Source organism: Scyliorhinus torazame, chromosome 22, assembly GCF_047496885.1.
Source record: "Scyliorhinus torazame isolate Kashiwa2021f chromosome 22, sScyTor2.1, whole genome shotgun sequence".
Taxonomy (NCBI): Eukaryota; Metazoa; Chordata; class Chondrichthyes; order Carcharhiniformes; family Scyliorhinidae; genus Scyliorhinus; species Scyliorhinus torazame.
Window position 1 is genome coordinate 67,000,828 of NC_092728.1, and position 26,121 is coordinate 67,026,948.

Below are 26,121 nucleotides of genomic sequence, written 5' to 3' on the forward strand. Positions count from 1 at the left end.
AAAGAGCCCCCCTCAAGACAGCTACCTAAAGGGAGTCCCCAGAGACTCCCGAACTAAAGGGACACGCCCAGAGACCCCCTAACTAAAGTAACCCTACAGATTCCCCCAGTAAGGAAACCCCTGTCTGGAAGCTAGAGAGCAGTCCAGACTGGGGCAGTGAAAATAATGACTGTTGTAACATTCACCTTGACATACATCTGCTGGCTCAGACGGATGAAGCAGCATATGTCCATTTCTGGAAAGGAAAAAGCAGTGACCTGTGTTTAAGCCCCTAAAATCCTTCAGCTGCAAGCCATTCATTAATTTCTCTTAGTGGGCTGTAATTGACTGCTTCCTGTTAAATGCTGTCAATTTCCAGCTCAGCATTTCAAACTCACGCAAGCCTGAAAGGGGGGGGGGGTATTGGAATGCACTTAACTCTCTTTGAAGCAGTTGATGTTTATAAACATTGTGGTTAAAGCACTTTAGAGTTACTCATCCATGAAGCTAGGTGAATGAAACAAGGCTAACAGCTGTGGAAGCTGTCAATCACAGCCCACTAAGGGAAATATCTCCCATTTTAGGGGGACTACGGTGATTCTGGTAGGGGAGGGGTGAGCAGGTTGTGCATGGGTGGGGGGTAATGTGGCCCTCAGGTGGACCTTGGTGGCAACTTCCTTCAGGGGGTCACCCCCTTACCCCATGGCGAGGTCCACCACATCCAGGCCATGCTGGTTAATGCCAGAAGTGATCACCACCCATGTGATTCCCAGCTCGGGACCGGAGAATTATGAGGGGCCGGAGACTCTGGTGCCTGGCCCACTGCATGCATGAAAATGGAACATTATTGCCCATTTGCATCCTCCCGCCAATGCGTGGTTGCAAACTCCGATCCAGCGGGGAGCTGGAGCATAGTGGCAGTTTCAGCCCCCGGCGCAAATCTCAATTTTGGCCAGACACCTAATTCTCCGCCCGATCGCGCTCCATGTTGCAAACGACGCGATGCGGAGAATCCGGCCCAATACCTGATTTAGATGGAATCTGCAAGTCTTTGGAAGTATGGGTATGAGTCCTAAGTCAGGCCTCAAAGAGGCTGTTTTTCCTGCTTCACAAACTATTTAAAGTACAACAGGACATTGACAACTCTTCATTACTACCGATGTTTCCACACGTTAGGCTACTTACTCATCCAAACGATATATCTTAAACCCAAAAATATCCGAATATTGAAATGCAACCTGCGCTGGGGCTTTGGATATATATTCCCGACTTGCATTTGAAACTGGTATAGATTACTTTTTATTAATTTACTCATGCTCCATGGGTGATCTGAGAAGACTGAATTTATTCTACGTTCCTTGTTCTCTTTGGACGGTAGTGGCGGGAATTGTTGAAGCACTGGTGTTCTTGTAGTTATAGCAATAGTCATAGGCGACTGTATAGTCAGGGGCACAGATAGGCGCTCCTGTGGACGTGAAAGAGATGCTATGTTGCCTCCCTGGTGCCAGGGTCCAGGATGTCTCCGAACAGGTAGCGGGCATCCTGAAGGGGGAGGGCAAACAGGCAGAGGTCGTTGTACATATTGGTACTAACTACATAGGCAGGAAGGGGCATTAGGTCCTGCAGCAGGAGTTCAGGGAGCTAGGCAGAAAGTTAAAAGACAGGACCTCGAGGGTTGTAATCTCGGGATTACTCTGCCACGTACCAGTGAGGCTAGAAATAGGAAGATAGAGCAGCTAAACACGTGGCTAAACAGCTGGTGTAGGAGGGAGGGTTTCTGTTATCTGGACCACTTGGAGCTCTTCCGGGGCAGGTGTGACCTGTATCAGAAGGACGGGTTGCATCTAAACTCGAGAGGCATAAATATCCTGTGTCACATGGGAGGGTTTAAACTAGTATGGCAGGGGAGTAAGTACCAGAGCAATAGGTCAGAAGGTGAAAGCATTGAGGGAGAACTAGGGAATAGGGCCAGTATGGCTCTGAGGCAGAGCAGACATGGAGAAGTTGCTGAACACAGTGGGTCTGGTCTGGTGGCCTGAAGTGCATATGTTTTAATGCAAGAAGAATTACGGGTAAGGCAGATGAACTTGGAGCTTGGATTAGTACTTGGAACTATGATGTTATTGCCATTACAGAGTACTGGTTGAGGGAAGGACAGGATTGGCAGCTAAACGTTCCAGGATTTAGATGTTTCAGGCGGGATGGAGGGGGATGTAAAAGGGGTAGCGGAGTTGCGCTACTGGTTAGGGAAAATATCACAGCTGTACTACGGGAGGACACCTCAGAGGGCAGTGAGGCTATATGGGTAGAGATCAGGAATAAGAAGGGTGCAGTCACAATGTTGGGGGTTTACTACAGGCCTGCCAACAGCCAGCGGGAGATAGAGGAGCAGATAGGTAGACAGATTTTGGAAAAGAGTAAAAACAACAGGGTTGTTGTATTGGACGACTTTAACTTCCCCAACATTGACTGGGACTCACTTAGTGTCAGGGACTTAGACGAGACAGAGTTTGTAAGGAGCATCCAGGAGGGCTTCTTAAAACAATATGTAGACAGTCCAACTAGGGAAGGGGCTGTACTGGACTTGGTATTGGGGAATGAGCCCGGCCAGGTGGTAGAAGTTTCAGTAGGGGAGCATTTCGGGAACAGTGACCACAATTCAGTAAGTTTTAAAGTGCTGGTGGACAAGGATAAGAGTGGTCCTAGGGCGAATGTGCTAAATTGGGGGAAGGCTAATTATAACAATATTAGGCGGGAACTGAAGAACCTAGATTGGGGGCGGATGTTTGAGGGTAAATCAACATCTGACATGTGGGAGGCTTTCAAGTGTCAGTTGGAAGGAATTCAGGACCGGCATGTTCCTGTGCGGAAGAAGGATAAATACGGCAAATTTCGGGAACCTTGGATAACGAGAGATATTGTAGGCCTCGTCAAAAAGAAAAAGGAGGCATTTGTCAGGGCTAGAAGGCTGGGAACAGATGAAGCCTGTGTGGAATATAAGGAAAGTAGGAAGGAACTTAAGCAAGGAATCAGGAGGGCTAGAAGAGGTCACGAAAAGTCATTGGCAAATAGGGTTAAGGAAAATCCCAAGGCTTTTTACACGTACATAAAAAGCAAGAGGGTAGCCAGGGAAAGGGTTGGCCCACTGAAGGATAGGCAAGGGAATCTATGTGTGGAGCCAGAGGAAATGGGCGAGGTACGAAACAAATACTTTGCATCAGTATTCACCAAAGAGAAGGACTTGGTGAATGTTGAGTCTGGAGAAAGGTGTGTAGATAGCCTGGGTCACATTGAGATCCCAAAAGACGAGGTGTTGGGCGCCTTGAAAAATATTAAGGTAGATAAGTCCCCAGGTCCTGATGGGACCTCCCCCAGAATACTGAAGGAGGCTAGAGAATAAATTGCTGAGGCCTTAACAGAAATCTTTGGATCCTCACTGTCTTCAGGTGATGTCCCGGAGGACTGGAGAATAGCCAATGTTTTTCCTTGTTTAAGAAGGGTAGCAAGGATAATCGCAGGAACTACAGGCTGGTGAGACTTACGTCAGTGGTAGGGAAATTACTGGAGAGAATTCTTCGAGACAGGATCTACTCCCATTTGGAAGCAAATGGACGTATTAGTGAGAGGCAGCATGGTTTTGTGAAGGGAGGTCATGTCTTACTAACTTTTGATAGAGCTTTTCGAAGAGGTCACAAAGATGATTGATGCAGGTAGGGCAGTGGATGTTGTCTATATGGACTTCAGTAAGGCCTTTGACAAGGTCCCTCATGGTAGACTGGTACAAAAGGTGAAGTCACACGGGATCGGGGTGAGCTGGCAAGGTGGATAGAGAACTGGCTGGGTCATAGAAGGCAGAGAGTAGCAACGGAAGGGTGCTTTTCTAGTTGGAGGGCTGTGACTAGTGGTGTTCCGCAGGGATCAGTGCTGGGACCATTGCTGTTTGTAGTATATATAAATGATTTGGAAGAAAATGTAACTGGTCTGATTAGTAAGTTTGCAGATGACACAAAGGTTGGTAGAATTACGGATAGAGATGATGACTGTCAGAGGATACAGCAGGATTTAGATCGTTTGGAGACTTGGGCGGACAGATGGCAGATGGAGTTTAATCCGGACAAATGTGAGGTAATGCATTTTGGAAGGTCTAATGCAGGTAGGGAATATTCAGTGAATGGTAGAACCCTCAAGAGTATTGAAAGTCTGAGAGATCTAGGTATACAGAAGGATGTGGAGTCTTTAGAGAGGGTGCAGAAGAGATTTACCAGGATGTTGCCTGGTATGGGGGGCATTAGCTATGAGGAGCGGTTGAATAAACTCTGTTTGTTCTCACTGGAATGACGGAGGTTGAGGGCCGACCTAATAGAGGTCTACAAAATTATGAGGGGCATAGACAGAGTGGATAGAGGCTTTTCCCCAGGGTAGAGGGGTCAGTTACTAGGGGGCATAGGTTTAAGGTGCGAGGGGCAAGGTTTAGAGGAGAAGTACGAGGCAAGTTTTTTAGACAGGGTAGTGGGTGTAGTTTAGTCGGGCAGCATGGTCGGCACGGGCTTGGAGGGCCGAAGGGCCTGTTCCTGTGCTGTACTTTTCTTTATTCTTTGATGTCCACAATGGTGTCAAAAATATTACTAAATAACGGTTCAGCGTAATCAGTCTTTGTTGGAGCTAATCCTCCACACAATCCCACCTGGCACCAGTCCTTGTAGTTTCATTTCGCTCACCATCCAAACTATTGTTAAAAGTTATACTTGTTCTGTGCCTTGTGACTTAAACCACTTACCGTGGACATGGAATTCCAGGATTTAACATAGCGACAGTGAAGGGCGGCGCGGTGGTTAGCACCGCAGGCTCACGACACCAGAGACCTGAGTTCAATTCCGGCCTTGGGTGACTGTGTGGAGTTTGCACTTCTCTCCCTGTCTGCGTGGATTTCCTCCGGGTGTTCCGGTTTCCTACCACTGTCCAAAGATGTGCAGATTAGGTGCATTGGCAATACTAAATTGCCCCTTGGTGTCCAGAGGTTGGGTGGGGTTGCTGGGGGTAGTGGACCTAGGTGGGGTGCTCTTTCAATTTTCGAATTAATTAATTAATTACGTTTTAAAATTTTGTGTACCCAATTTTTTTTTTCAATTAAGGGGCAATTTAGTGTGGCCAATCCACCTGTGCTGCACATCTTTGGGTTGTGGGGACGAGACCCACTCAGACACTGGCAGAATGTGCAAACCCCACAAGGACAGTGGACTGGGATCGAACCCAGGTCCTTTGTACCATGAGGCAGCAGTGCTAACCACTGCATCACTGTGCCGTTCTGTGGGGTGCTCTTTCAGAGGGTCGGTGCAGACTCGATGGGCTGGGTGGCCTCCTTCTGCACTGTTGGGATTCTGTGTAGGGAATCTATGACTTGCTGTATGTCCAAGACAAGATGCTGTGTGGCTTGGCAGAGAACGTGAGTGTTGATTTTCTCCATGATTACTGTGCTCGGGGGTTCGGGTTGCTGTTGCAATCTGCACGATATTGTAGGATTACTGAATATTTAGAGGTTTCTTTTCAGGTGGATGATTTCTATTTTGGACTAGCTGAATTTGTACTGCAAGAGGAAACATTCCCAAATTGTTCCGAGTTGTCAGGGAGAGAGGCAGTGGAATATACCCCCATATTTATATAAGTCAGTGACATTCAGAGCAGTTTCAATTCTCCAGACTTTATACTATGGAATAATATTAAATGGCAGCAGTACATAACGTACAAATGCACTGCAATAACTACCAAGGCTTCTGAGACACCATTTTCCAAACCCATGACTGCTACCACCTAGAGAAGGGACAGAGAAGTAGACACATCAGAACACCACGACCTGGAAGTTCCCATCTCAACCATTCACCATCCTGACTTGTACATAATATCATCATTCCTTCTCTTGCTTTGCCAAAATCCTGGAACACCCTTCCCTAACAGCACTGTGGGTATGCTCACATAACACTGACTACAGTAATTCTTTAGACCATTTATCAATTTTTTTTGGGTCTGCTAGGACGTGGTGAAAGTGTTGGGCGTAATTCGTTCTGATTGTTTCCTTACCATATTTAACAGTAGTTTCTTCTGATTTAATCTTAACCCGATTTTTCTTCAGAGGGGCGAGCCACGGCTTGGGGAGATTCTCCTCTACTACTTTCTCCGCTAGAGTCGCTAGAGGTCTCGGAATCGGTTTCTTGACCAGCTTCGTGGAACTGTGTTTTTCGCTGTTCCTTTTCTATTTTCACCAGGCATGGGTGCAACCCAGTCTTGGGGGATACATGGGGTGCCCCTGGCATTTCTGGTAGTGTTACTGGTTCTTCACGCAGTTGTTTCTTGAATTCTTTGTTTTCTGACCTAGTTTATTTTCCGCTTCTAATTTTTCCGATTTAATTTTTTTCTTTCTTAACTGTTCGCAGACTTCCTTCAGTTGGTCCTTCGCATTGATCAGAGCGCGATCATGTTGGGAGTGACTCATAATGTCGTTTCGCTGACGGACCTGGCCCATGATGACTAGGGACAATTTGGTTGGTTCCTTTTCTTTCATATGGGTCATTTTCCCCAGACCCTTCTCATATCTCCAAGGACTATTGTCCCTTGGATGCACCATATTTTTGTTCAATCTCGGTATAGCTTTTGGATAATTCAAATTGCTGCTCTCTAATTTCTTTTAATTGCCGAAGGATCTCGTCTTCCGAGATGTCCGGCGGGGCCTGCCCGCCTTTGATGGTGGTAGGCAACTTTGTCCTTTTCCTCTGCCATAATGCTGATTCTTATTAGGGGTCTCAAGCCGTGGGGCGTTTTTAGCTGAATTTCAGACATCTGTTCGAGGCTTGAGTCAACTACCAGATCGGAAGGGTTAGAGGTCACGTAAGAGGATTACCGAGTCTGAACAACGGCTGAGGACTTCTTAGAATAAAGAGGTGTCCTTACCTCCGGGGACCGATATCGGTCCGATGTCTAGATCTTGGTTCTTCAATCCTCCAGCGACTCTGCTCGAAGTGCCACGTTGTAGGATCTCTTATTTTCCAATAAGAGTCGAAGTCCGGTGGTAGGTTCAGATTGAGTTTATTGCAAAACGTAGTTGATACAAATTCAGATATAAAAAAGAAATAAAGAAAAACCCACTGCGCGCTGAAGGTCAAGCTTTCTTAAACACGCACATTTTTGGTAACCCCCCTGCCCCTTGTTCCCCAGTGGCGTAGTAATCCTGAGTAATGACTCCTAATTGGCGCTCCATCTCTGCATTTTATACCAATAATTAACACTTATATCTGACCTATTGCCGCCTGCGCACATCGTCACATGTGTGGTTTGGCTTTAAAAACCGATATGTCACTCTGAAGATTCAACCTTTCTCCACAAATCCCTTGTCAAAGCAATATACAGAATTTATTTGTATTAAGAGATGTGACTAATGGTGCACAACCCTAATTGCATGGAGTTTAATGAAGGTATATCACTGATTTATTTTCCCTCTGGTCTAGTTGTGTAGCATAGAGTTGGGCACAATTGACCAACTTGTAGACCTTCACTTCAGTATCTTTTGTATTAGTCAGAAGAGGATTATAGGAACCTAGGTGACCTCTTTTTATAGTTTATCACCATTCACTGATGACACGTTGAATATTTGTTTTGTACCTCCCCCACAACAGGCTAGCTAAGGACTAAGGGAATCAACATGCATCGGCTATTTGTAACAACACACTATTAATTTAGGGAGTTGGCATATTCCTAAACTAGATTTGTATGATCTGGCTTATTATGTGGTTATCGTATCTTGGATTAAGTCATTTTTCAAATATTCTGCATCCCAGGAACTTAATTTAGATCATCTTTTAAAGGAAACTGAAATGATCAGGCCATGGTTTCTGAATATTATGAAAGACAGTGGTGGAATTTATTTGGAGTCTCATCCTCTTTATATTAACAATAGGCCAGATTTTCTTGGGTACTTTGCCCCATAGAGGTGTTTCTATGGATAAAGGCACTTGCAAATGAAGGAAGGAGTTATGGAGTAAGTGACTTATGCAATTACTGATTGCATGACATATTTTCATCGGTGTTGAGAATAGTGATGTTAATTATCCTATTTATGTTCCCCATTAAAATCAACAGCAATACAAATGTCCTTGCAGTTTCAATGCTGCATAAATTGAAAAATAAATTGGTGTGGTTTATTGTGCTTAAACCTTTTAAACATAATTCCACTGCCAACAGAAAATGTATCATCTGCTTTAGCAACAGTTGGGCTTGAAACATTGCATCTGTGGCTTGAACTCACTGCTCAACGAGTACAACAGACATAGTTTCCTAGTGTAAAACATTTTTTGCTTGTACTCTCAACTGAAACTCTCACTCCTTCAGTTGAAATATTGTGCAGAATCTTCCTCTGGCCCAATCACATTTTCATGGCTTGCAAAGTACACACTCGAACCATATTTTACATTCCTTGGTGTATGTGTCTAAACCTCACACCAAATAAAGACTCCATATCATTGATTCATTTAAAAAAAAAAAATTGGCATGTGAAAAATCCTTGAAATACTTTTATTTCTATTAACTTGTGGCAACACATTAGAAACCTGTGGCAACACATTAGAAACCTATAACAACTTCTTGAAACTGTAATTCATTCTCAGGCGAATACAACACTTGAAACTCAGTCATGCATTGATAATGGCCACAGCTGTCCAAACCATTGACTGCTCTCCGGGAAGGAAAAGTACTCAAACAGAATGCTTGTCATTCAATGTAATGGAATAGGTAGTTACACTTTACAACTGTCTAAACCAGTTGTTTTTTTATCATCCAGAGCCAATCACAGGAGAAAATAAACACAACCTGACAGGACATTTTGTAGTATTTTTCACTGCATTATGTTACTTTCTCCACTGGAAAGGTACTGTAATGCATGCGGGCAAAAAAAAGCTGGTCAATGTAACTATCAATTTGTCTTTCAAAGACTTTCCCCAAAATGAGCCACAGCATTAAAAACATTTAACACAACACCTGGTAGTGACGTTTGAAAATATTTCACACTTACATTTTAGAATGTTCTGATTTCAGAATGTTCCACATTCCTCAGCAGGCTATCCATTTTCTTTACAAACTATCAAATCTGGCATGCTTTTTAAGCTGGTGAACTCAACCTCAGTGGAGGCTGCATATTACTGACCCACAAGAAGGCCAGAGGAAAATTGAGTGGAGTCTGCAATGAGGAAGAAAATTGGATTCCCTCCAAAGAAAAGCTAAATGTGGTCATCCATGCACCGAAACATACCTTCACACACCGATGAAAATTCAGCTTATTCTGAAACTTTTTGTTCGATCACTAAAATTGCATTTCTGCCTTTTTGATCATCTTTTGTATTTATACATATTGTTTTATTCACCTTTAAAAATTTTTTAACATTTTGAATTGTCGTCACTATATCAGATCCGTATCCCAGACAGCTGTTAACCAGTTGATCAAGCCGAGTGTTAGTATGTTATTAGATTCAGAGGTCTCAATCCAAATAGCTTTTTTTCCAAGATACTGAAGCAATCTGTGTCCATGTGTGGCAAGACCTGGACAAAATTCAAGCTCTGGCTGATAAATGACAAGTGACATTCATGCCACACAAGTGCCAGATAATGAACATCTCAAGAGAGAATCTAACCATCTCCCCATCGCATTCAGTGGCATTAACATAGAACATAGAGTGCAGAAGGAGGCCATTCGGCCCATTGAATCTGCACCGACCCACTTGAGCCCTCACTTCCACCCTATCCCCGTAACCCACAACCCCTCCTAACCTTTTTTGGTTACAAAGGGCAATTTATCATGGCCAATCCACCTAACCTGCATGTCTTTGGACTGGAGGAAACTGGAGCACCCGGAGGAAACCCACGCAGACAGGGGGAGAATGTGCAGACTCCACACAGACCGTGACCCAGCAGGGAATCGAACCTGGGACCCTGGCTCAGTGAAGCCACAATGCTATCCACTTGTGCTACCGTGCCGCCCAATCATTGTTGAATCCACCATAATCAACAGCCTGAGGGTTACAGTTGACCTAAAACTCAATTGGACCTGCCATATAAATACTGAGGCTATTACAGAAGTTCTGAGGCCAGAAACGTTTGGCACGCAGCTCATTTCCTGTCTCCCAAAGGCTGGCCGTAAGGCTCAAGTCTTGAGTGTGATGGAATACACTCCACTTGCCTGGATGGGCAGCACAGTGATAAGCACTGCTGCCTCCCAACATCAGGAACCTGGATATGATTCCGTCTTCGGGTGACTGTGTGGAGTTCGCACATTCTCCCTGTGTCTATGTTGGTTTCCTCCAGGTGCCCTGTGTCTGTGTGGATTTCCTCCCACAGCCCAAAGATGCGCAGGTTAGGTAGATTAGCTATGCTAAATTGCCCCTTGGTGTCCAAAAGGTTAGGTAGAGTAACCGGGCTATGGGGATATTGTTGAGCGGGGTCTAGGTGGGGTGCCCTTTTGGAGGGTCGGAGCAGACTTGATGGGCTGAATTTCCTTCTTCTGCACTGTAGTGATTCTATGATGTCTTTTGCTCCAGCAAACCTTGCAAAACTTGACAACATCCACGACAAAGCAGCCTGGCTGACTGGCACCTTATCCACTACCTTAAAATTGCACTGCTTTCATCCTCACACAGTGGTAACAGTGTGTGCCATGTACACGACGCACTGCAGCAACTCGTCACAACTCCTTCAGCGGTACCTTCTCAACACATGACTTTCACCATCTAAAATTATAAGGGCAGCAGGTACAAGGGAACACCACCACCTGCAAGTTCCGTTCCAAGCCATACAGCATGCTGACTTGGAAATGTATTGCTGTACCTACACTGTCATTGTGTCAACATCTTGGACCTCCCTCATTGCACTTTGCTGTACCAATGTCAGATGGATTACACTAGTTCAAGAAGGTAATTCACCACCAACACCTCAAGGGCAATTTGGAACGGGCAACAAATGCTGGCCTTGCCAGCAACATTCCCATCCAATCACCTTTTTTGATTTCTCCTATCCACCATATGGACAGACTGGGATGACGAGGATAACAACATAACAGGTTCAAGGTTAGCAAATTATTTGCTGTTGACTCTCTGGATGGAAAAAGATATCCTTCTGTATAGCATATTAACCACAGTATGGCTGAGATTTCCTGGTCCCACCCACCACTAAGTCTTTTGGTCCTGGTGAAAGTCAATGGATCTTTGGCTGGGCTGCAGCAAATCCCACCTCAGCGGGGCCTATGTCTGGATGCAGTGACAAATATCTATTTAATGGTTCATGGTAATATTTTGGAGGTGATTTTTAGTTCAGAAAGATTAATGTTTAACTGCAGAAAATGGAATAAATGCAGCGAAAGCGGCTAGGAATCTTTTACAGTTAAAAGGTTAGAGCCATGTTGAGTTCAGGGATTAACAGCTAAAAAGGTAAGAGGCATAAAAAAACAGCAGGCCTACTTAGCTGGAGAAATTGTAGCGGAGGGATAATTGACTTGGAGGTCAATTTGAGGATAGACCGCAAGCACGCTCCATTTTCATGGAGGTGGGTGGAGCTTAAGAGGTTTTTCTGATTTCATTTTATCTGTGTGCTTACTGGGAACAGGGCAAGAGGCTGGATACTAAAAGGGTGCTCCTATTGACAGGCTCCAGGCAGTTAGGTTTCCGAGATGCTCTGGGAGCCGTTGATGCAGCAGTTAATTGCAGTTTAAACCTCATTTGCAGCTCAGAGAAATCATGGGAGATGTTTAGTGCAGTTAGGGCTCAGATGAACTCCTGGGGGACTGGGACATGATGAAAGGTTACTGGTTCTATACTGGACAGGCTTACGTCTCTGAAAAAGATGTAGGAGTCATTTATAGCTCAGAACAGCCAGGAGACAGAATTTAGAGAACCTCCGGTGCAGTGCCAACTTAACTAAGCTAGCTGACGGCGACCTCCGGTGGCGACTATGGAGGAGTAGGTCGCACATTTGGTGGCTCCCGCTCTGGTTGGGCTTTTGGACCTTTCCCCCGGACTTTTCTTCGATTTTAATCGGAAGATTTGTTGGTTGAGGCAGCTGGGCACGGTTTCCTTGCATTGGTTTATGGAAAAAAGGATTCAAAGCGTGCGAAAGGGCAGGAACAAGAAACCAGTAGTGAGTGGTGTGGAAGCTGGAACGGGAGTCAGTATGGCCGAGGGACGGACCCCTGGGGTGGCAGAGCAGTGTTTAGCGGACCTATGATGCAGGCCATCCAGGATGGTTTCGCCAAACAGAAGCGGGAATGTCTGGACCCGATCAAGGAGTCAATTATCACCTGTAAAGCAGACTAGACGCCCAGGACCGGGCGATTCAGAATGTGGAGAAGGTGCTGCTGGAACAAGAGGAGCACCAAACAGCGGTGGAGCTGGGGGTGGGGATGCTTCGAGCGCAGCAGAAAAAGGCTCTTGGAAAAGGTGGAAGACCATGAGAATCGGTCCCGCCGACAGAATCTAAGAATCGTCGGGCTCCCTGAGGGAGCAGATGCAGGAGCATACACGGCGGGTATGTTCGAAAGCTGCTTGGCGAGGGGGCATTCCCCCCCGACTGCTGGAGGTGGACAGGGCGTATCGGGCACTTGCCAGGAAGCCGCGGGCGGGGGACCCTCCGAGGACGATGGTGGTGAGATTCCAGAGGTTCCTGGATAAGGAATGTATTCTGCGGTAGGCTAAGCGCACGCGAAGTTGCAAGTGGGAGAATAGCATCCTGTAGGTATACCAGGACCTGAGCGTGGAGGTGGCGAGGAAGAGGGCAGGCTTCAACCAGGTCAAGGCGATCTTCTTTAAGAAGCAGGTGACGTTTGGCCTGCTGTACCCGGCGCGCTTGTGGGTCACGCATGAAGACCAACACCATTATTTTGAGTTGCTCGATGAGGCGCTGGACATATATTTATGCAAATATAAAAGGACTGGTGGGAGTTTGAGAGCTTTTGGACTCAGTGACAATATGTTGGCCTAGATTGGGCACTTTTTCTTTGTTCTTTTTTCTGTTTTTTTTTTGTTTATTCGTTTTTTCATCTCTTCCTCCTCGGACTGTCAGTGGGGATGTGGTTGGGGGGGGGGGGGGCGTTCTCTCTTACTGTTGTTAAAATTGGCTATATTTTTTCGTGTTGCTTTGATTCAGTCTTCTTTTTGGAGCTCTGTTAAGAGGGGATTTAGAGTAATGTTGCTCGGGGGGGGGGGAGAATGGGTTCTGCTGACGTGGGACGGACTTCGATGGAAGGTCACTGAGAGGGTCAAGGGTAGGGGCTGCCCCGTGGCGGGCCGGAAGAGGTGCGGCGCACGGGCTTGGGCGGGCCCAAGAAGGATGATGGCTGACCGGCGGGGGGGGGAGGCACTTTGCCCCCCCCAATTAGGCTGGTCACTTGGAACGTCCGGGGGCTCAATGGGCCGGTGAAGAGGGCTCGTGTGTTTGCACACCTTAGGAGTCTGAAGGCGGATGTGGTGCTACTTCAGGAGACACATCTTAAGGTGATGGATCAGGTCAGGTTGAGGAAAGGCTGGATTGGGCAGGTTTTTCACTCGGGGCTGGACTCTTAAGACAAGGGGTGGTGTGATTTTCATCAATACGCGGGTGGCGTTTGAGGCGGGGAGGATAGTCTCGGATATAGGAGGGAAATTTATCATGGTTAGTCATAGGCTGAAGAGGATGAAGGTAGTGTTGGTCAACGTATACGCGCCAAATTGGGACGGTGGGGATTTTACAAAGCGGGTGCTGGGGAAGATTCCGGACCTGGATTCGCACAGGCTGATTATGGGTGGGGATTTCAACATGGTTATTGATCCAGGCCTGGACCGGTCATATTCGAGAACGGGTAGGGTGCCAGAAATGGCAAAGGAGCTGAAAGGGTTCATGGAACAGATGGCGGAAGGGGGGGGGGGGGGGGGGGGTCCGTGGAGATTTGGGCAGCCGAGAGCCAGGGAATTTTCTTTCTTTCTTCCACGTTCACAAGGTCTATTCCAGGATAGATTTCTTTGTTGTGGGCGGGGCCTTGTTGGCGGGGGTGGTGGACACGAGTTATTCGGCAATTACGATCTCGGACCATGTTCCGCACTGGGTGGACCTGCAGGTCAGTATGGATGGCAAGCAGCGCCCGCACTGGAGATCGGATGTGGGGCTGTTGGCGGACGAAGTGGTGGGGCCACGTTGGATTTGGTACTCGGTAATGAACCGGGCCAAGCGTTAGATTTGGTTGTGGGAGAGCACTTTGGAGATACTGACCATAATTCGGTGACTTTCACTATAGCAATGGAGAGGGATAGGAACATACGGCAGGGCAAGGTTTATAACTCGTGGAAGGGTAATTACGATGCGATTAGGCAAGAATTGGGGAGCATAAGATGGAAACAGGAACTGTCAGGGATAGGCACAATTGAGATATGGAGCTTGTTCAAGGAGCAAATACTGCGTGTCCTTGATATGTATGTCCCTGTCAGACAGGGAGGAAATGGTTGAGTGAGAGAACCATGGTTTACAAAAGAGGTTGAATGTCTTGTCAAGAGGATGCAAAAACAAGGTTCAGTTAGGGCACGTGAGGGATACAAGATAGCTAGGAAGAAGTTCAAGACTTAGGAGAGCTAGGAGGGGGCATGAGAAGTCCTTGGCGGGGAGGATCAAGGAAAACCCCAAGGCTTTTTACACTTATGTGAGGAATAAAAGAATGACCAAGGTGAAGTTAGAGCCGGTCAAGGACAGTAGTGGAAATGTGTGCATGGAGTCTGAAGATATAGGAGAGGCCCTAAATGAATACTTTTTTTCAGTGTTCACAAAGGAGAGGGGCCATGTTGTTGAGGAGGATCGTGCGATACAGGCTGGTAGGCTGGAGGAAGTAGATATTCGGAAGGAAGATGTGTTAGAAATATTGAGAAGCCCAAGTATAGATAAGTCCCCTGGGCCTGATGAGATATATCCAAGGATTCTTTGGGAGGTGAGGGATGAGATTGCAGAGCCTTTGGCTTTGATCTTTATGTCCTCACTGTCTACAGGAATAGTGCTAGAAGACTGGAGAGAGGTGAATGTTGTCCCCTTGTTCAAGAAAGGGAATAGGTATAACCCTGGGAATTATAGGCCGGTTAGTCTCACTTCGGTCATAGGTAAATTATTGGAAAGGGTCCTGAAGGATAGGATTTATGATCATTTGGAAAAATACTGCTTAATCCAGGATAGTCAGCACGGATTTGTGAGGGGTAAGTCTTGCCTCACAAGTTTGATTGTATTCTTTGAGGAGGTAACTAAGTACATAGATGAAGTTAGAGCAGTTGATGTCGTATACATGGACTTTAGTAAGGCGTTTGATAAGGTGCCCCATGGTCGGCTCATGCAGAAAGTAAGGAGGCATGGCATAGAGGGAAATTTGGCCGATTGGATTAGTAACTGGCTATTACATAGAAGACAGAGGGTGGTGGTAGATGGTAAATTTTCATCCTGGAGCCCAGTCACCAGCGGTGTACCACAAGGACCAGTGCTGGGTCCTCTGCTATTTGTGATTTTTATCAATGACTTGGATGATGGAGTTGAAGGTTGGGTTAGTAAATTTGCTGATGACCCCAAGGTTGGTGGAGTAGTGGATAATGTGGAGGGCTGTTGCAGGCTGCAAAGAGACATTGATAGGATGCAGAGCTGGGCTGAAAAGTGGCAGATGGAGTTTAATCCTGATAAGTGTGAGGTGATTCATTTTGGTAGGACAAATTTGCATGCGGATTACAGGGTTAATGGCAGGGTTCTGCAGAATGTGGAGGAGCAGAGAGATCTCGGAGCTCACGTCCATAGATCTCTGAAAATGACCACCCAAGTGGAAAGAGCCGTGAAGAAAGCCTATAGTGTGTTAGCATTTATTACCAGGGGGGTTGAGTTTAAGAGCTATGAGGTTATGCTGCAACTGTACAAGACCTTGGTTAGACCACATTTGGAGTATTGTGTGCAGTTCTGGTCAACTCATTATAGGAAGGATGTGGAAGCATTGAAAAGGGTGCAAAGGAGATTTACCAGGATGCTGCCTGGATTGGAGGGTAGGTCTTATGAGGAAAGGTTGAGGGAGCTAGGGCTTTTCTCATTGGAGCAAAGGAGGATGAGAGGTGACTTAATTGAGGTGTATAAGATGATGAGAGGAATAGATAGAGTGGACGTTCAGCGACTTTTTCCTCGGGTGGATGTAGCTGTTACAAGGGGGCATAACTATAAGGTTCATGGTGGAAAATATAGGAGGGATGTCAGAGGTAGGTTCTTTACTCGGAGAGTGGTTGGGATGTGGACCGCACTCCCAGCTATGGTAGTGGAGTCGGACATTTAAGGAACTTTCAAGCGGTTATTGGATAGGCATATGGAGTGCACTAGAATGATTGGGAGTAGGTGATTGGGAGTAGGTTGATTTGATCTTAGTTTCAGACTAGTTCGGCACAACATCGTGTGCAGAAGGGCCTGTACTGTGCTGTACAGTTCTATGTTCCACACGGACAGTGACCCAGAGTTGGGATCGAACCTGGGACCTCGGCGCCATGAGGCAGCAATGCTAACCACTGTGCCACCGTGCTGCCCATCAGGGTGACGTTTGAAGGCATTCAGAGGATAGATCTTCAAAACTCAAGCGTTGAAATCCCTCCACGAAGCAAAATATTAATGACAAATTGTGACTCTTAGTGGTGACTAACGTCTGGGTGAGTTGCTGAGAATCCATGGGATCTGACTTGGTCACATCTGCCATTTAATGTGCATTAGAACATAGAACATTACAGCGCAGTACAGGCCCTTCAGCCCTCGATGTTGCACTGACCTGTGAAACCACTCTAAAGCCCATCTACACTATTCCCTTATCGTTCATATGTCTATCCAATGACCATTTGAATGCCCTTAGTGTTGGCGAGTCCACTACTGTTGCAGGCAGGGCATTCCACGCCCTTCCTACTCTCTGAGTAAAGAACCTACCTCTGACATCTGTCTTATATCTATCTCCCCTCAATTTAAAGCTATGTCCCCTCGTGCTAGACATCACCATCCGAGGAAAAAGGCTCTCACTGTCCACCCTATCCAATCCTCTGATCATCTTGTATGCCTCAATTAAGTCACCTCTTAACTTTCTTCTCTTTCATGAAAACAGCCTCAAGCCCCTCAGCCCTTCTTCATAAGATCTTCCCTCCATACCAGGCAACATTCTGGTAAATCTCCTCTGCACCCTTTCCAATGCTTCCACATCCTTCCTATAATGCGACCAGAATTGCACGCAATACTCCAAATGCGGCCGCACCAGAGTTTTGTACAGCTGCAACATTGTGGTGTGTTCGACCATAGATTGCCTCATATTTACCTCATGTGAATTATGAATGTTAGGAACATAAGATAGATATTGTAGATTGTTTTATTCTTTTGACTTGGTGAAGTTATGTTTATTTTGTGTAAAACTCTGAAATTTTGTGTCTTTTTTCTCCTTGTGGGCAACTGGGATTTCAAACATTTTGTCTTTTAGCATAAATTCCTAGCCCCTAACCAGAGCCTAACAGTACACAAGCCCAGCAGCAAAAGTAACTTTTTTCCAAATTGTGCAGTTTTGCTCTAGTGTTAGAAATGAGGATATGAGGTTTGAGGTTCTTCAGGAAAGTCAATATGGTTCCTATGGATGAAGAATCCATACTAAAAAATAAGTTTTCATGGGATGTGAGTGATGAAAATATTTAGATTAGTTTCGATTAGTTTGATATGATTTATGTTATTGTTTTGTTTGAAGCAAATTTCTTTTGAGGCAAATTTACAAAACATTAAAATCCATATTGCAAGTATAAAATGAAACAGCCGCTGCTAATGAAGAATTGATATGTTAATGAGCTCAATCAGGGATAATAGGCCAGTTGTTTGTGAGAAACTGGAATTCTTTTACCCAGAAAGTTTGGGTTGGGGCCACGTTTGGGTAAGATGCGGATGGGAGTCAACTGGGACTGTGCAGGGAAATGATCGCTGCCTGAATGGACAGGTCTGAGGCTCTCACAATATTATATTGACCCGTTATTTAAGAAGGGTAGCAAGGATAACCTGTGTAATTATAGGCCAGTGAGCTTGACCTCAGAGATAGTGAAATTGTTGGAAAAGATTCTCGGAGATAAGATCTATGTACATTTGGAAGTGAATGGTCTTATTAGCGACAGACAGCATGGTTTTGTACGAGGGAGATCATGTCTCACTAATTTAATTTGAGTTTTCTGAAGAGGTGACAAAAATGATTGATGAGGAAAGAAAGGGCTGTTGTCGACATGGACTTTATTAAAGCATTTGACAAGGTCCCCATGGCAGGCTGGTGCAAAAGATTAAATCACACGGGGTGAACTAGCTAGATGGATTCAGAACTGGCTTGGCCATAGAAGACAGAGGGTAGCAGTGGAAGGGTGTTTTTCCGAATGGAGGTCTGTAACTAGTGGTGTTCTGCAGGGATCGATACTGGGACCTCTGCTGTTTGTAATATATAGAAATGACTTGGAAGAAAACGTAGCTGGTCTGATTAGCAAGTTTGCGGATGATACTAAGATTGCAGGAGTTGCAAATACATAGAACATGCAGTGCAGAAGGAGGCCATTCGGCCCATCGAGTCTGCACCAACCCACTTAAGCCCTCACTTCCACCCTATCCCCGTAACCCCTCCTAATCTTTTTTGGACACTATGGGCAATTTAGCATGGCCAATCCACCTAACCTGCACATCTCTGGACTGTGGGAGGAAACCGGAGCACCCGGAGGAAACCCACGCAGACACAGGGAGAACGTGCAGACTCCGCACAGACAATGACCCAGCGGGGAATCGAACCTGGGACCCTGGCTCTGTGAAGCCACAGTGCTATCCACTGTGCTACCGTGCTGGCCTAATAGTGATGAACATTGTCAGAGAAATGAAAATGAATGGAAATCGCTTATTGTCACAAGTAGGCTTCAAATGAAGTTACTGTGAAAAGCCCCTAGTTGCCACATTCCGGCGCCTGTTCGGGGAGGCTGGTACGGGAATTGAACCGTGCTGCTGGCCTGCCTTGGTCTGCTTTAAAAGCCAGCGATTTAGCCCTGTGCTAAACCAGCCCCAAAATAGCAGGATATAGATAGGCTGCAAGATTGGGTGGAGAAATGGCATTTGGCATGGTAGAACAGTGGTTAGCACAGTTGCTTCACAGCTCCAGGGTCCCAGGTTCGATTCCCGGTTTAGGTTACTGTCTGTGCAGGGTCTGCATGTGTTCCCCGTGTCTGCGTGGATTTCCTCCGGGTGCGTTTCCTCCGGGGTGCTCCAGTTTCCTCCCACAGTCCAAAGATGTGCAGGTTAGGTGGATTGGCCATGCTAAATTGCCCTTAGTGTCCAAAAAGGTTAGGTGGGGTTACTGGGTTATGGGGATAGGGTGGAGGTGTGGGCTTAGGTAGGGGGCTTTTGTCGCGTGCTCTTTCCAAGGCCGGTGCAGACTCGATGGGCTGAATGGCCTCCTTCTGCACTGTAAATTCTATGATTCTATGAACCCGGACAAATGCGAGGTGATGTACTTTAGTAGATCCAATTCAGGTGGGAGCTATAAAATAAATGGCAGAACCATCAGGACCATAGGCGCACATAGAGATCTGGGCGTGCAGGTGCACAGTTCCTTAAAAGTGGCAACACAGGTGGAAATAGTGGTAAAGAACCCATATGGCATGCTTGCCTTCATCGGACGGGGTATCGAGTATCAAAGCTAGCAAATTATGTTATAGTTATATAGAACCTTGGTTAGGCCACATTTGGAATACTGTGTCCAATTCTGGTCACCACACTACTAGAAGGAGGTGGAGAGAGTACAGAAAAGGTTTACCAAGATGTTGCCTGGTATGGAGGGTATTAGCTATGAGGAGAGATCGAATAAACTGGGATTGTTCTCCCTAGAGAAGCTGAGGGGCGACCTGATAGAAGTTTATAAAATTATATGGGGTATAGATAGGGTGAACAGTTGGAGGCTTTTTCCCAGGGCGGAAAGACAATTACAAGAGGGCACAAGTTCAAGGTAAGGGGGGATAGGTTCAGTGGAGTTGTGCGGAGAAGTATTTTACACCGAGGGTGGTGGTGGCCTGGAATGCACTGCCAAGTGAGGTGATTGAGGCAGATACGTTAACGACCGTTAAGACTTATCTGGATAGACACAACAGACGGGGTATAGAAGGATATAGGCGGTTGGTCTAGATAGGACACGTGATCAGCGCAGGCTTGGAGGGCCCAAGGACCTGTTCCTGTGCTGTACTGTTCTTTGTTCTTGTTCTATTGTTGAACTGACGAGCTGTGGAGCCTAATTCTTTCATCAGAGAAAGACGCCCCAAAGATTGGGTCGCGAAATGTTCAGCAGCATTGCTCTGGTAAGTCAAAACTGAGACCTACATTTTGACAATAGTTTTCTTGCTACCTCAGAAGAAACAATCTATTTTTGTTTTGATAACTAGGTTCATTGATTTCATTTATGCTGTAGTAGTGAATTATTGTATTTTGTTTTTCAATCAAAACTTTGACATTGCAGTACAGAAGAATTCGAACTTTTTCAAATAAGTATATCATGAAACAAATTGATGTACCTCAATTGTGTTAATGCAATGAAAGTCATACCAATTGTTTTGTTTGAACAGTAGATTTTTTTGTCCATGATACTTCCTTTTAAAATGAATTTGTTTACATTTAAAGCTATTACTGACCATAGTCTATTTAGTATATGCTGAAAACCATTTAGAATTTGACAATTATAAATACACCCCATATATGAACAGATTGTGAAACTTTTAATTGAACAGTATACTTATAAAAAAAAAAAAACCTCATTGGCGGTATATGGGTATTGCTGGCGAGGCAGACAGTTATTGCCAGTCCCTCGTTGCTGTCTAAGATGGTGAGAGCCACCTTCTCCACCTTCTTGAATTGCTGTAGGCTGATAAAGGGATAGCTGTCAGAAAGAGATTTTGACCCATTGACAATGACGTAATTACGACATACGTCTTCTGAGGCAGACTTCCAAAGTCGCACGACCCTCAGAGAATAAAATGTATCCGCATCTCTTTCTGAAAAGGGCGATCCCTAATTTTAAAATAGTACCCCTAGTTCTGGATTCAACCACTAGAAAAAACATAATTACCATATCCACCTTGCCAAGACCATTCAGGATCTCATATACTTCAATTAAATCACTCCTCACTCTTCTAAAACAAACCCAGCCTGTTCAATCTATCCTCTGAAGACAACCTGCTCATTCCAGGTAACAACCTAGTAAAGCTCCTCTGAACTGCTTCCAATGCATTATATCCTTAAATAAATATTTGAGATGTGGTCTCACCAATGTCCTGTATAACTGAAGCACAACATCCTCTTGTAATAAAGGAGAGCATTCCATTAGCCTTCTTGATTACATACTGTACCTGCATATTAACTTTTTGAGACTCGTGCACAAAAACAGCTAAATTTGTTTGCACCTCGGAATTCTGCTGACGTTCTCCATGTAAGTGATAGTTTGACTTTTTATTCTTCCTGCCTAAGTGGACAACTTCACATTTTAGCTACACTGTACTCCATCTGCCAGATTTTTTCCCACTCAGCTTACCTACATCCATCTGCAAACATCATCTATATCTTCGCAACATGCTTTCCTATCTGTCTTTGCGTCGTTCTCAAATTTAGCTACCATGCCTTTGCTCCCTTCATCTGAGCTGTTGATATAAATTGTAAAATGTTGAGGCTCCAGCAAAGACACCTGCAAGATTCTACTAGCCACATCCTGCCAGTCAGATAAAGACCCACTAATACATGCTCACTGTTTTCTGCCAACCAACCAATCTTCTATCCAGGCTAATATGTTACCCCCTACAGCATGTGATTTTATTTTCCGCAATAAACTTTGATGTGACATTTTATGAAATACCTTCTGGAAATCCAAGACCGGTTCATCTACAGGCTTCCTTTTATCCACAGCACATGTTATTCCTTCAAAGAACTTCGGTAAATTGGGTAAACATGATTTTCCTTTCACAAAAACTCTTCCTGATTACCTTGTGTTTTTCTAAGTGCCCAGCTGTAACCACTAACGGGCCAGCATTTTCCTGTTTTCTGCCTCCCTTCTTGAATTCAAGGGGTATATTTGCAACTTTACAGTCTGATGAAACCTTTCCAGAATTTAGCGAATTTTGGAAAATTAACACCAGCGGATCTACAACCTCACTAGCCACCTCTTCTAAGACCCTAGACTGAAGTCTATCTGGACCCAGAGTCTTGTCAACCTGCAGGTCCAAAGGTTTGCTCTGTACCGCTTCCCTAGCGATTTTTATTTTCTTCTCCTCATCCCCACCTCTTGATTTACAGCTATTACTGGAATGTTTTTTATATCCTCTATACTCTTTTTCTGGTCATGCACCTGTAGAAGCTCTTGCTATCTGAGTTTACATTTCTAGTTCGCTTCCTATCATGCTGCTATTTCTTCTGATTAACCTTTGTTAATTCTGCATGTTGTTGTGCATGTTCTGACTAACCATCTGACCTGCCACTCAACTTTGCATAGTTATATGCTTTTTGCTTAAGATTGATGCTTTCCCTAACTTAATCCATTAACCATGGATGGTGGGCCCTCCCTTTATAAATTGTCTTTATAGTAGGAATGTACTTATTCTGAGTATTCTGAAATATCTGCCACTGCTTCTGTATTGATCTATCCATTTGCCTGGTATCCCAGTTCACTTCAGCTAGCTCAGCTTTCATGCCGAACATTATTTAAGTCCTTATTTAAGTTTCAAATACTATACTTAGACCCACTCTTCCCCCTTTCAAACTGGATGTAAAATGGAATCATATTGTGATTGCTGGTACCGATGGGCACCTTTACCCTGAGGTCATTCATGAATCCTGTCACATTACACAATACCAAGTCTAAAATAACCTGCTCTCTGGTTGGTCCCAAAATGTGCTGCTTGAAGAAACTAACTTCAAGCATTCTAAGAACTCTTCATCCGGGCAATTACTGCCAATCTGATTTTTCTAGTTTATATGTAGATTAAAGAATGCTTAAGCATTTTATTTTCACATGTGCTTTACTGGGCTATTCTGCTTCTCCCTTTTTAAATATATGCTTTGTTCAATGATATTACACCTTTAAAAAAAAATGCATACTTTTTTTTTAATATTGCAGATCAATTCTGGGCCATGAACTTTGGACCAATATTCCTGTATACTGGAAATGAAGGTGATATCTGGGATTTTGCCAATAGCTCCAGGTTTCTCATTGAATTAGCGTCAGAGCTACAGGCTATGGTCATTTATGCTGAGCATGTAAGTTTCTTCCTTTCATTAGAAGTAAATCTAATGAATACTGATTCCAAATTAATCTTGAATTGGTTTAAATGTTTTTTCACCTGGTGAGGCTAACAAAAACTATTGTACTAAGTCTAAAAGCTGGATGTAGACCAGGCAAGCTTATGCTGAGAGGCTAGAGTCCATCCTGTATCTCTTAATCTAAGGCAGAGTTTTCCAAAATGCGGATCGTGACCTACGGGGAGAGTTGGGAGTGGTCAGGAAGGTCGCGAACCACTCAGTCATGGCATTCCTGTGGTGGTCCCTGTCGAGGGAGAAGCATCCAATGGCCACTACCGGCATTTAAATTGAGAATGGCAGCTGCTACAGGCTCTTAAATGAGAACGAAATGTGGCTGCGCAGTCTTCAGACCATAAGGGCTGCAGTGAGCAGGTCACGTGCCCTGCTTGACGTCAAGCACCCTATACGTCCATATTTTTGTTGCCAAATCACAGAGGAGAACTTCTTCCATTTTTTAGCTGGTAGCAAGGTAAGAGGACTGTGAAGATCATTTTGTTGCAATGAAGAGATGGCCAGAGATACAAATAGGCAGTGTACCAACTAGCCAGGATCTCACATCTGAATCTGCTGGAGATAGCTGCCCAGGAGAATCCACAACATGACAGAATAATGCCAGTGTTAGATCTTTACAGAGCTCCAGGGTCTCTGGTGAACAGCCTACAAAGAAGAAACAATTCAGGAACAATGCACTGTAAAGATGATTTCTTGAGGTATAGTTTTTCAGTTGTGCCAATGCAAATAAGGATGCAAGCCCATGTGTGTTCTATGCAGGGAAGTGCTCGCAAATGAGAGAAGTTTCAGATTTTGAAAGAAGTGATGCATGAAAAATTACTTTTGAGATCGAGACCCCAGAATCTTTAAATAACTTTCAGTGGGCTTCGAATGAAAAGATTAAGATGCTGTACCTGACTTTTGGCAGTACATTAAACAGATGCCAAAAGTCCATGGGGCTATCAGCATTCTGGAGTAGCTTCTCCCAGGAGTATCCAGTGTTGAGTAAAATAAGCATTTTGTTGCTATTGCTCTTCATGATGAGTTGTATGTGTGAGGTTGGATTTTCTGTAGTCAAACGATGAGGATGGCATAAAGGAACTGGCTGAACTCTGTACCTGACATGTGCATTGCCCCCTCCTCCTGTGAACCTGATTGGAGTGACATCGTGAGGACCAAGCAGGCTCCCCTTTCGCATTAAACATAGAACATAGAACAATACAGCGCAGTACAGGCCCTTCGGCCCACGATGTTGCACCGAAACAAAAGCCATCTAACCTACACTATGCCATTATCATCCATATGTTTATCTAATAAACTTTTAAATGCCCTCAATGTTGGCGAGTTCACTACTGTAGCAGGTAGGGCATTCCACGGCCTCACTACTCTTTGCGTAAAGAACCTACCTCTGACCTCTGTCCTATATCTATTACCCCTCAGTTTAAAGTTATGTCCCCTCGTGCCAGCCATATCCATCCGCGGGAGAAGGCTCTCACTGTCCACCCTATCCAACCCCCTGATCATTTTGTATGCCTCTATTAAGTCTCCTCTTAACCTTCTTCTCTCCAACGAAAACAACCTCAAGTCCATCAGCCTTTCCTCATAAGATTTTCCCTCCATACCAGGCAACATCCTGGTAAATCTCCTCTGCACCCGCTCCAAAGCCTCCACGTCCTTCCTATAATGCGGTGACCAGAACTGTACGCAATACTCCAAATGCGGCCGTACCAGAGTTCTGTACAGCTGCAACATGACCTCCCGACTCCGGAACTCAATCCTTCTACCAATAAAGGCCAACACTCCATAGGCCTTCTTCACAACCCTATCAACCTGGGTGGCAACTTTCAGGGATCTATGTACATGGACACCTTGATCCCTCTGCTCATCCACACTTTCAAGAACTTTACCATTAGCCAAATATTCCGCATTCCTGTTATTCCTTCCAAAGTGAATCACCTCACACTTCTCTACATTAAACTCCATTTGCCACCTCTCAGCCCAGCTCTGCAGCTTATCTATATCCCTCTGTAACCTGCTACATCCTTCCACACTATCGACAACACCACCGACTTTAGTATCGTCTGCAAATTTACTCACCCACCCTTCTGCGCCTTCCTCTAGGTCATTGATAAAAATGACAAACAGCAACGGCCCCAGAACAGATCCTTGTGGTACTCCACTTGTGACTGTACTCCATTCTGAACATTTCCCATCAACCACCACCCTCTGTCTTCTTTCAGCTAGCCAATTTCTGATCCACATCTCTAAATCACCCTCAATCCCCAGCCTCCGTATTTTTTGCAATAGCCTACCGTGGGGAACCTTATCAAATGCTTTGCTGAAATCCATATACACCACATCAACTGCTCTACCCTCGTCTACCTGTTCAGTCACCTTCTCAAAGAACTCAATAAGGTTTGTGAGGCATGACCTACCCTTCACAAAGCCATGCTGACTATCCCTGATCATATTATTCCTATCTAGATGATTATAAATCTTGTCTCTTATAATCCCCTCCAAGACTTTACCCACTACAGACGTGAGGCTCACCGGTCTATAGTTGCCGGGGTTGTCTCTGCTCCCCTTTTTGAACAAAGGGACCACATTTGCTGTCCTACAGTCCTCTGGCACTATTCCTGTAGCCAATGATGACATAAAAATCAAAGCCAAAGGTCCAGCAATCTCTTCCCTGGCCTCCCAGAGAATCCTAGGATAAATCCCATCAGGTCCCGGGGACTTATCTATTTTCAGCCTGTCCAGAATTGCCAACACCTCTTCCCTACATAC

The 26,121-nt window shown here is 45.0% G+C and overlaps 1 protein-coding gene across 1 annotated transcript in view; it reads left to right on the plus strand.

Annotated features, from left to right (window-relative positions):
- Window positions 1-26,121, plus strand: part of LOC140399100 (uncharacterized) — a 115,177-nt gene that overhangs the window by 7,348 nt on the left and 81,708 nt on the right. Inside the window, exon 2 of the mRNA XM_072488264.1 lies at window positions 23,162-23,301. Within this exon, the coding sequence (XP_072344365.1) occupies window positions 23,162-23,301 (140 nt within the window). The remainder of the gene's footprint in view (window positions 1-23,161; window positions 23,302-26,121) is intronic.